Consider the following 11,076-nt stretch of genomic DNA (forward strand, 5'->3'; position numbering starts at 1 on the left):
TACCCATATCTGCAAGCCGAAGTAAATAAACAATTTAAGCAAAGACAAATAAAATAGAGAGAAGGTTTCTGCGGGTTAGGAAGTTAACTAATGGTGCCTTAGGAGGAACCCATTATTTTATTAATGGACTTCAAAGTTTCCCTCTGTTGTTTGGATCTTCTACCCATGCCCAGTGAAGGATTCCCCTGAAAAGGATAAGAAAAAAATGAAGGAAAAGGATTAAGTTTCCTTCAGCCGTGGTGGAGAAGGGACAAAGACAGACTTGTCTCCTAACTTATGGGTCTATGGAGTAAGGGAAGTTTGATCGTTTGTTTGGTTGGTTGGTCGGTCCCGCGCTTTTCGTAGACTTCACTTTCCATTTTCAAGTTCCAACACTGCATATAAATGAGGAAGTTCACCTGCGGCTTCTTCACAGGTCGAATCCCCGAGACCCACCGAACCCCAGATCATATTCAGGTAACCTTCTTTCTGCCATTGATTCTCTGCCGAATTCTCCTGGGTTTATTCCCTTCTCGTCTCTCTGATTTCCTTATCAAACTTCCCTTCTTCTTTTTCCATTGTTTCTGCGTTAGAAACCCGGACAGTCAATGGAGAATCCACTGAAAAGCAAGCATCACGTCAGTGAATCTGAGGTACGGGCTATTCATTTGCTCTCTCTCAAATAAAATTTTCTTCCATGCCTTGTTCAATTGCTATGATCGGTCACTGACTGTTTTCTCCTTTTCTGTGGACTGTGAACTTGTTTCAATTTGGTCTTTGGGTTTTTAGTCTTCAACTCTGTTCTAAAATGTGTCTGATAGGTTTTGCTGGTCTGACAAACGTCACAGACCACGGTACTTTGGGGATACGAGAGGGATAGAAATCAACATTCTAGGGGTATTTCGTGTAGGTTCTGTAGGGTCTTTTATCTTTCCCAGTAGGAAATAAATGAAAAATGGATGAGAATGCCGTTTCCAAATTCATCTGATACTAAAAATGGAGAGTCAGGTTAGCTCGAAGGAGTCTCAGCCAACATTGGAGGAAGCTAGACTGTTATTACAAACAGGAAGGAATGCTGGTAAGACTTGGAACTGTTGAGATTAAGGTCCTTCATCTACTTGAGGAGCTATCTCCACTTAATGCCTTAAGGTTTTGGGTTGGACCCTCCAACAGGAACAAGATAATGCAGGCAGAGTTTCACCGGGTTTGAGTTACAGTCTCTGCTTTTGTCAAAGTGCTAGGGCCTCCTCATGAATCGTATGTTGTCCTAGCTACATTGAGATTGGAAAACCCTGGTTCAGCTGTTAGCTACTTGTTTTCTGGAAGGTAGTAGAATTTCTTTTGGGTTAGGGTTGCCTGCTCTTCAAATTGTGTTAATGGCATTTGTCCATTTCAGAGCTTCTGCATCAAAGGGCCGGTAGGGGAAGTTAGAGGGGACATCCTGTCTGGAAACCATGCTCATCCAGGTTGTGTTTTACTTGGAAGGGCCTTCCTCTAGAGTAAACCTGCTAATAGATCTGTTGTGGTTTCTTGCTCTAGTCGGGGTTATTTGGTGGCATTTTTTACTTATTTGGGCTTCGGATTTTTTAAGAAGGGTCCCTATCACTGATTAGATGTGTGGATACGATGTTGGGGGTGGTGACTTCGAATCGATACCAATTTTGACATATGTTAATTTTCGGTTTAAAGCAAATCGGGTGGATCTTTTGGGGTTATTTGGGGGCATTTCTGTACTTTTTTGGGCTTGGGATTCTCTAAAAAGTGTCATTATCTCTTATTAGACGTGTGGATGTGATGTTGAGGGTCATGACCTTCGAATTGATACCTATTTCGACATATGTTCATTTTCGATTTAAACTAGACCAGGTACACATTTAGTTTGGCTTTCTCTTTTCCTGCCTTATAATTTTCAAGAGGGCTTTATGGTTAATTGGGATTTGGAATGCTTATTGGTAATTGATAAAGATACTGAGGTTGAGACATTATCCAATACTGTTAATTGATCAAGTAGAGCTATACAAGGTTTATGAGAAGTAAAGCTCGCCATACATAACATTATCTGCCTTTTGCCTTCTTTTTTTTTCCCTGCTTCAGCTCCTACAAGGCTCTGGTTTTTAACCATTTAAGTTTTCTAGCAAACTGATGCCTGAAGCATGCTCCACAGTCCAAAGTTTATCTGCAAAGACCGAAAGAGTGAGAAAAGAGGAGCTTTGCAGACAGGATGAAATATATGGAAGTATTTGTTTTGAGGATGGCATTAATTGCTGGTCTGGAAGAGGATGGAAGATTCTAATACATGATGCGGTGGGAGCTCAGAATTTACATCTGTTGCCTGGAGAATTCTTCTCTTATGCTGCGAAAGCATGTAGAGATGGAACAGATTTCAGAGGCACACACTGTCTTAGAGACGTAGACCCACAAAATTTAGCATCAAGTGGCCAACCTCCAAACCCAGAAATACTTTCAGATTTGGGACATTCGACGTTGAATACTTTACAATTGAACAATTTTCTTTTCCCCTGAGTACCAGCAGGCAATAAAGAATGTTTGCTCCTTTTTCTTCTACTTCTTCCACCCTCCTCACCCACCCCCCCCCCCCCCCAAAAAAAAATGAAAAAAGAAAAAAGAAAAGAAAAGGATAATCTCAGAACAGGTGGGCATCTCATTTCCAAATCTGGATTACATTAAATTTAAATGTTGTTTCTGTTTTCCTTGTTTTGGCTTGATAATTTCTAGTGCTAAATTGTTGTAGTTGCTGCACATATTCGACATTTCATATTATTAGTTTTTCTCTGCTTTCCCATGGCAGAAATTGAAAGAGAACAGGATCAATTCATATGGCAATCACAATGACAACATTATCCTGAACTTCGACTTCTCACAAGGCCTGCAATCTTGGCACCCCAATTGCTGTGATGGTTATGTTGTGTCAGGAGAGTCAGGTTACCTCAATGCGATATCAGCAAACTCAGGTGGGAGATATGCTGTTATCACAAATCGGAAGGAATGCTGGCAAGGCTTGGAACAAGATATCACAAGCAGAGTTTCACCTGGTTTCTCTTATACTGTCTCTGCTTGTGTTAGAGTGCTGGGGCCTCTTCATGGATCCACTGGAGTCCAAGCCACACTAAAACTTGAGTACCCAGACTCAGCAACTAGCTATTTGTTTGTTGGAAGGTAGCAAAATTTCTCTCACTCATGATGAATAATCTTATCAATTCATTTTAATGGCATTTGTCTTCCGCAGAGCCTCTGTGACAAAGGACCGCTGGGAGAAGTTGGAAGGCACATTCTCAATAGCGACCGTGCCCAATCGGGTAGTATTTTATTTAGAAGGGCCAGCCCCTGGAGTAGACCTGCTCATAGATTCTGTTTCTGTCTCCTGTTCCAATCTCAAAGGGCATGAGGTATCCATTTCTTTAGCTTTTTCTTTTTTGATCCAATTGTTTTCAAGTAAAAGCTTCAGTATGCAGTCAGAAAATTTGAGATTGTTTAATGGGTTGGCATTGAAATATTGGAAAATAATTAATAACTGCCTAAGTCGTATTTGCTGGTTTAAAAACTCATCTTATTTACATCATAATAGAATCATTAAAAGCATACAAAATTTTATTTTCAGAAGTTGGGCATTCCTTTGCTGGTTTAAAAACTTATCTTATTTACATCACAATACAATCATTAAAAGCGTACAAAGTTTTCTTTTCAGAAGTAGGGCATTCCGTACATATTTGCTGGTTTAAAAACCTTATCTTATTAACATTGCAATAGAATCATTCAAATTTTTACAACATAAATTTTCTCCATCCCTTGGTGGATTTTCTGCAATCTTTGGAAATTTATCTTTGTAAGACGTTTGAAATCATTAACTGCTGACCTAAAATATGCTCTGATCTTTATCTTCAGAGTGCAACAATGAAGTGCTTTGCTGATGATGAGAACATTGTACTGAACCCCCATTTTGATGATGGCCTTAATAACTGGTCTGGTAGAGGCTGCAAGATTGCATTACATGATTCTATGGGAGATGGAAAAATACAACCATTGTCTGGAAAGTTCTTTGCCTCTGCAACTGAACGCACCCAGAGCTGGAATGGAATTCAGCAGGAGATCACTGGAAGGGTGCAGAGGAAGCTTGCTTATGAAGTCACTGCTGTGGTCCGGATATTTGGGAACAATGTCACTAATGCTGATGTACGTGCTACTTTATGGGTCCAAGAACAAAACCAGCGTGAACAATATATAGGCATTGCCAGGTTAGCTTCCATTACTTTCCTCTTGTTTATTTCTTCCGTTACTCGTAGAGTACAAGAAGAGGACAAACAAAGCAACCACAGTCCTCATAGAGAAAATTGATGCACCAACCATGATAAAATCCAAGAATGGTGAAGAATCAATTATAGACCAAAGAAAAGACCAGCAACAAGAACGCAGGGCAGAGAGATTCTTCTCTGCGCAGAAATACCATATCTGCAAACCGCAAGGAGTAGGAGGGCTCTGATTGCCCTAGTATTAAGGTTGAATCTCCCTTATTGGTATAGGGAGAATATTGTCCTAAAGTTTCAGCCAGATCCGAGAACAGAGCCAGATCCGAGAACAGATCAGTGAGTTCTTGAAAAACACCCTTGGGAATTAGGGATTCTCAGAAAGCTGCTGAAACCAAATCTGAGAGTAATATCACCACAAAACAGTCTCCCAAATAGAAGATTCTCACCATACATTATGTAAAAAGAAGGTCTGATCACATCAACATCAGAATCAGATCATAGTACCATCACCAATCTGTACCACAGAGAGAAAAGCATCACTACACACGGAGAAATCTCATATGCGCAGAAACCCTAATATGCAAAGGTCAGTGTAATATTTTTGATAACTAGAAAGATAAGTGATCATTTTTTTTGGCGATAACTAGAAAGATAAGTGATCTTTAGATGATCAAAGACAGGGATGTTGAGAGATCAACATCAATATCAGCAGAGACAGCACTGGGGGGGGGACCATGCGCAGAGAAACCTGAAAGAGAGAAACCGCGGACATAGGGACCACAGTTCTAATGACTGAATTTTCACATAACAACAAACTTTATGTAGTTAGTAATGTAGACCAGTCACAAGTGATAACCAGTCCACAAGAGGATCGCAAACTTCAGGTCCAGTGACATTAAATTCTTCAATTGGTTCTCAGATTTGTAGGAAATTTCAAAACAATATAATAAAAAACAAGAAACCGAAGAAGGGAAGAAGAAGATATGGTAGATTGGTAGTCTCTCTCAGACTCAAGTCTCTCACCCATGGTCTCTCATCAATGGCGTCGCACTTTACTCTTTCACAGAGCAAAGCACAACGCTATGTTTTTTTTCTTCTCAATTTCATTAATCTAATTCGTGTACAAGGCTGTAGCCCCTTACAAACTTATATAGAAGACTCAAAAACAGATTCAAACACTAAAAAGGAAAGGCCTAACCCAATCCTTAACTTATAAGGTAACATAAACTGACTAGGAAGCTAAAATAAAAAAAGAAACTGGCTCAAAACAGGACACTAACTAAACTAATGAAGCAAATCTGGTTTTCTTACTTTCTACCCATATTTTAGGCCCATTAAAGTGACCCATTACAAAGAAAATCCATGGAATCAAAGGCCCAACACATACATAACCCAACCCAAGTCTTATTCCAATAAAATAAGCCCTTTAGTTGACTTATCTGCATCAATTCTCCCCTTCTTGAAAAAAAAAAAAAACCATCCACGAGTTTGGTAGGGATGGAATGAGACTTGCACGATCATCCTTCAATGGGAAGTAGAATTCAACAACCTCTGACTCCATCTGCCGTCCCTCCATGGCTCTGATACCAAATAACGTAGACTAGTCACAAGTGATAACCAGTCCACAAGAGGATCGCAAACTTCAAGTCCAACAACATTAATCGATTGGTTCTCAGATTTGCAGGAAATTTCAAAACAATAAAATAAGAAACAAGAAATCAAAGAAGGGAAGAAGAAGATAGGGTAGTCTCTCTCAGACTCAGGTCTCTAACCAATGGCATCTCACCATACTCCCTCATAGAGCAAAGCCCAAAGCGATTTTTTTTTTTCTATCTCACTAATCAAATTTGTACAAGGCTGTAGCCCCTTACAAACTTATATAAAAGACTCGAAAGCAGACTCAAACACTAAAAGGAAATGCTTAACCTAATCCTTAACTAATAAGGTAACATAAACTGACTAGGAAACTAAAATAATGAAAGAAACTGACTCAAAACATAATTGTAACTAAACTAATGAAGTAAATCCCATATTTTAGGCCCATTAAAGTGACCCATACAAAGAAAACCATGGGATCAAAGGTCCAACACATACATAACCCATCCCAAGGTTTATTTTCAATAAAATAAGCCCTTTAACTTATCTGCATCAATTAGGCAGCAAGAATTCCATATATCAACAGTACTCCATGGAAGAACAACTTTCCAGCAACACAAGAAACCCCTGTTTTTCATATTCTCACAAGTAGGGTTTCATAACATACAGGGAAGTTTTGTTTGCTGCAGAACAAGATAGAATGCACAGAGAGAGACTCTCAAAACTCAGTTTTAGGTAAGCAAGAATGATCATTCCCACTCTGATACCATGTTACAAAAGCAGACTTGAATAACCAGGATCAAAGTAGAATAAGAAGAAGAGAAGAGAGGGGAAATCAAGAGAGAAAAAAGAGAACTCACAGTTCTGGTTAGATAGCCCTAGTGTGAGCAATGTATTATATATAATAAAGGAGAACAAAAGAGACAAGTATACTCCTGGTTATAATAAACCAGCACAGATTTACCCCTATACATACGATACATAAAAGAAAGAACCCTAAACTACCCCTACCGGTAATACATAAACATTACATTCTTAACAAGAATCATTTCATTCCGTCATCATTGTACGTGATTGATCTGTCCCCTGAGTTTTTCTAAAATTTCTGAAGAGATGCTGGTTGCTTCTGAAGTTTGCAGGCATCAGACAAAGAGTGGGCACAATTACAGGGAAAGTTCCTCCTGAATGGTTCACCATCAAAAGTAGTCTTTTATCTAGAAGGGCCACCTCCAGGAACTGATATTCTTGTCAATAGTTTAGTAGTAAAACATGCGGCAAAAGTTCCCCCTTCACCACCACCTATTATTGAGGTTTGTCTTTCATGCATTAGCCCTCTCCTAAATACATACTACAATGTCTCTCTCTCTCTCTTCCTGTCTTTTTTTTGGGGGGGGGGGGGTGGGGATCTTCTGAGATTTCTTTCGTTTCTAGATTCTCAGTTTCGGAAGTCTGATGCAAATATGATCTTACTGTCGGAAGTGTTCCAAGGATTGAATTAACTTATCAATTTGTTCATTTATTCGTTCACTTGTTTTGTAGAATGCTGCTTTTGGAGTTAATATAATTCAGAACAGCAGTCTTCATGATGGTCTTAATGGGTGGTTTCCTCTTGGTAACTGTACTATGAGTGTTGGTACTGGCTCACCTCATTTGCTTCCTCCAATGGCAAGAGACTCTCTTGGACCACATGAACCTCTTAGTGGCCGGTGCATTCTTGTGACCAATCGTACACAAACATGGATGGGCCCTGCTCAGATAATCACAGCTAAGCTAAAGCTCTACTTGACATATCAAGTGTCTGCTTGGGTTCGTGTTGGTCCTGGAGTGAATACACCTCAGAATGTTAATGTTGCGCTTGGTGTGGACAGTCAGTGGGTAAACGGGGGTCAAGTTGAAGTTAATGATGACCGGTGGCATGAAATTGGGGGATCTTTTAGAATTGAGAAGCAACCATCCAAAGTTATGGTATACATACAGGGTCCTTCTTCAGGTGTTGACTTTATGGTTGCTGGACTTCAAATTTTCCCGGTTGACAGGCAAGCGAGGTTTAAACATTTAAAGAAGCAGACTGATAAGGTAATCTTTAGTTAAAGCCCATTACATGGTGACTGATATTTGTTCTTTCATGTTTAACACAAACAGCATTTAGATCAGAGGTTGGAATTTTAAGCAAATTGATTTGTGATTGTGGCTTTTAAGTAATTACCTAATAACCAAAAGATAGCTTTGGAAGTTCGATAATCTACTTTCCAGTTGAAAATTACTTGGCTGAGTATTTTAGCATCAATATTGAATAATTTAATCCATTATTTCTTTTTGTACTTTGAAGAACCTGATCAACCAGTAGAGTTGAAGTTGCCATTGGTTGAGTGAAGCACTTGCCAAACTCAGGAGGATTTTATATGCTTCTTCCTCTGTTGAACTATTTCAAATTGTGTTGCTTTGCAGATACGAAAGCTTGATGTTATCCTGAAATTTACGGGAGCCGATGTTGATAGTTCGCTTGGCACATTTGTGAAAGTCACACAGACACAAAATAGCTTCCCCTTTGGAGCATGTGTCAATAGGACAAACATAGATAACGAAGACTTTGTCGATTTCTTTGTAAAAAATTTCAACTGGGCTGTGTTTGGAAATGAGTTAAAGTGGTACTGGACGGAGGCACAACAAGGTAAATTTAACTACAAGGATGCTGATGATATTCTTGACTTGTGTAAGAGCCATGGCATAGAATGCAGAGGTCATTGCATCTTCTGGGAAGTGGAAAGCACTGTTCAGTCATGGATCCGATCATTGAACAAAAATGATTTGATGACAGCTGTTCAGAATCGGCTTACTGGTCTTCTCACGAGGTATAAGGATAAGTTCAGACATTACGATGTAAACAATGAGATGCTGCATGGCTCTTTCTACCAGGACAGATTGGGCAAAGATGTAAGAGCATACATGTTCAAGACAGCCCACCAACTGGACCCAGCTGCCACTTTATTTGTGAATGATTACCATGTTGAGGATGGATGCGACACTAGATCTTCTCCTGAGAAGTACATTGAACAAATTCTCAATCTGCAAGAACAAGGTGCACCTGTGGGAGGGATAGGAATTCAAGGACATATAGATAGTCCAGTTGGACCTATTGTTTGTTCTGCCTTGGACAAGCTGGGTATACTTGGTATTCCAATATGGTTCACAGAGCTAGATGTTTCTTCAATAAATGAATATGTTAGAGCTGATGATTTGGAGGTAATGCTTCGAGAAGCCTTTGCTCATCCTGCTGTGGAGGGTCTCATGCTTTGGGGATTCTGGGAGCTGTTTATGAGCCGTGAAAATTCACATTTAGTGGATGCAGAAGGTAATGTTAATGTAGCTGGCAAAAGGTACCTTGCTCTTAAGGACGAGTGGTTGTCCCATGCTCATGGACACCTTGATGATCAAGGAGAGTTCAGATTTAGAGGCTTTCGTGGGACATACACTGTTGATGTTGTTACCCTAACAAAGACTACCACTAAGACATTTGTTGTTGACAAGGGAGAGTCACCACTTGAGTTGACCATAAGTTTATAATACTCCATGTGCCATTGGATCTAAATAAAGAGGAACATCCTTCTGGTTATGTTCCATGCTTTTATTCATTTGGGGGAGAAATAAATAAATGACATCTTGTTGGGTAGCATGGTATCTCTTTGTCATGGACTATGGAACATTAATGTATCTTGTAAATGGTCTTGTAAATAAAACTTCTGCCAAGGGATTTCTTTATTGTCACTCAGGCAAAGAATGAATTGATTTTCCAATATGTGCACAGTTGTAATATTCTGGTGACTTCAATTTTTTGTGTTTTTGAACATCTAGTATGGATTAGCTGGGGAGGAAGATGAGTGATAAATGCTGAGGGGCAGGGTGGGGGGAATGGCTTTGAGGGGCCAAATTTATCAATGAGAAGAACTTTAATCAAGTTCTTCATTTTGGCTTCTTCCCATCACCATGGATATCAATACTGAACCAGCCTGCAAGTAGAGGGCCTAACCCAAATACTACACCTCAATCACTCCTACCTTCTCTCCACTGGTTTCCTTTACTGGGAAACTTCAAAATCAATTTTGATGGGACTTTTTCTCCCAGTTCTGCTGATATTGGGATAATTATAGAGGATTATATATAGGATGTTATTCATAGCCATACTAGCCTTTGGGTAATCTTTTGTAGATGTTACTGAAGCTTTAATTGAAGCTTGCCTGTTCTTAAATCAAAATTTTACTTCATTGCAGATCAAGTATACCCCTCATGAGTCATGATGCCAAGCAGCAGGTTATTGACTTGCTTATCTGTCAGTTAAACAAAGTGTTTCTGATGGCTGCTTTTGCTTACCATTTCCTGATTGTGTTTCTTCTTCCACTTTTTCTTCTTCATGTTTGTAATTTTATGAGTTTTCTCATCAACAAAATCCTTAAAAACAAAAGGAGTAGAAAAGAGTGGTTATGGGTGGGGTTAATCATTTAGCCTAATAGCTTATAATCCAATCCGAACCCAACCCATTTATTAATAATTAATCTTGATGAAAGTGCACCCCATTAATCTCACTAAAGGTTTAAGTAAACTAAAACTACTATTTCCTTACTTCCCATCATTGTATAGGATTTATATAACCAACCGTCCAGTCACCTTTATGCCTCACCTTGGACACATGGCAATGGACTATTTCAATCCCATGCCAACCTGACCAGACGAGACCTGACCAGACCAAACCAGACCAGACCTAGCCTTTAAAGGGCTAAGAACCAATGAAAACCTTAAGGGAGCATAAGAGGTGGGGAAAGAATAAACTGAAAACCTTCTATTGGTTTAGGGTAGTAGGAAGCTTGAAAGACCAAGTAATCCTAGTAGCCCACTTTCTGGACTTCCTGTCCATGAAAAAGGGAAACCTCTGCCCCTAAAAGCTGAGGTTATGCCCAAAGCTTGGTATATAGTTCCATTGGATGCCTAAAGAAGACGCTTATCCCTTGTCAACTTGTCCGAGTTGACTAGGGTTCAACTCGGAATGAGCTAAAAATGTATTGATCTTAGGAAGGGTGACCGAGTCAAATTGGTGACTGAGTCTCCTAGTCCTTAGGCTCCACGAGTCAAAAGGTAAAAAACCAAAGACATTTTCTCTGCTATAACCTTGCTGGCCTAGCTAAGCTAATCATGTTCAAATCCAAGTGTGAAACCATTATAGATCTTTCAAAACAGAAGAACA

At 39.5% G+C, this 11,076-nt stretch overlaps 1 protein-coding gene across 2 annotated transcripts; it reads left to right on the forward strand.

The window, feature by feature from the left end:
* Nucleotides 1-259: 259 nt before the first annotated feature.
* Nucleotides 260-9,527, forward strand: LOC122662043 (endo-1,4-beta-xylanase 1-like). Of its 2 annotated transcripts, none has more exons than XM_043857594.1 (8): nt 260-456; nt 573-632; nt 2,789-3,156; nt 3,227-3,386; nt 3,883-4,232; nt 6,973-7,150; nt 7,380-7,916; nt 8,289-9,527. In XM_043857594.1, exons 1-8 carry the CDS (start codon nt 385-387, stop codon nt 9,402-9,404), a joined length of 2,841 nt encoding a protein of 946 aa, XP_043713529.1. In that variant the 5' UTR covers nt 260-384; the 3' UTR covers nt 9,405-9,527. The 2 variants fall into 2 exon arrangements, with proteins under 2 accessions (XP_043713529.1, XP_043713530.1); XM_043857595.1 differs by having other exon boundaries at nt 397-415.
* Nucleotides 9,528-11,076: the final 1,549 nt, after the last annotated feature.

The sequence above is a fragment of the Telopea speciosissima genome, chromosome 5, assembly GCF_018873765.1.
Source record: "Telopea speciosissima isolate NSW1024214 ecotype Mountain lineage chromosome 5, Tspe_v1, whole genome shotgun sequence".
NCBI classification, from domain to species: domain Eukaryota; kingdom Viridiplantae; phylum Streptophyta; class Magnoliopsida; order Proteales; family Proteaceae; genus Telopea; species Telopea speciosissima.

Excerpts from the sequence above, each read along its gene's own strand:
- LOC122662043 (XM_043857594.1), top strand. The coding sequence starts at position 385 with ATGAGGAAGTTCACCTGCGGCTTCTTCACAGGTCGAATCCCCGAGACC. Across the intron at positions 457-572 it reads GAACCCCAGATCATATTCAG|AAACCCGGACAGTCAATGGA; the intron begins GTAACCTTCTTT and ends TTTCTGCGTTAG. Across the intron at positions 3,387-3,882 it reads CCAATCTCAAAGGGCATGAG|AGTGCAACAATGAAGTGCTT; the intron begins GTATCCATTTCT and ends CTTTATCTTCAG.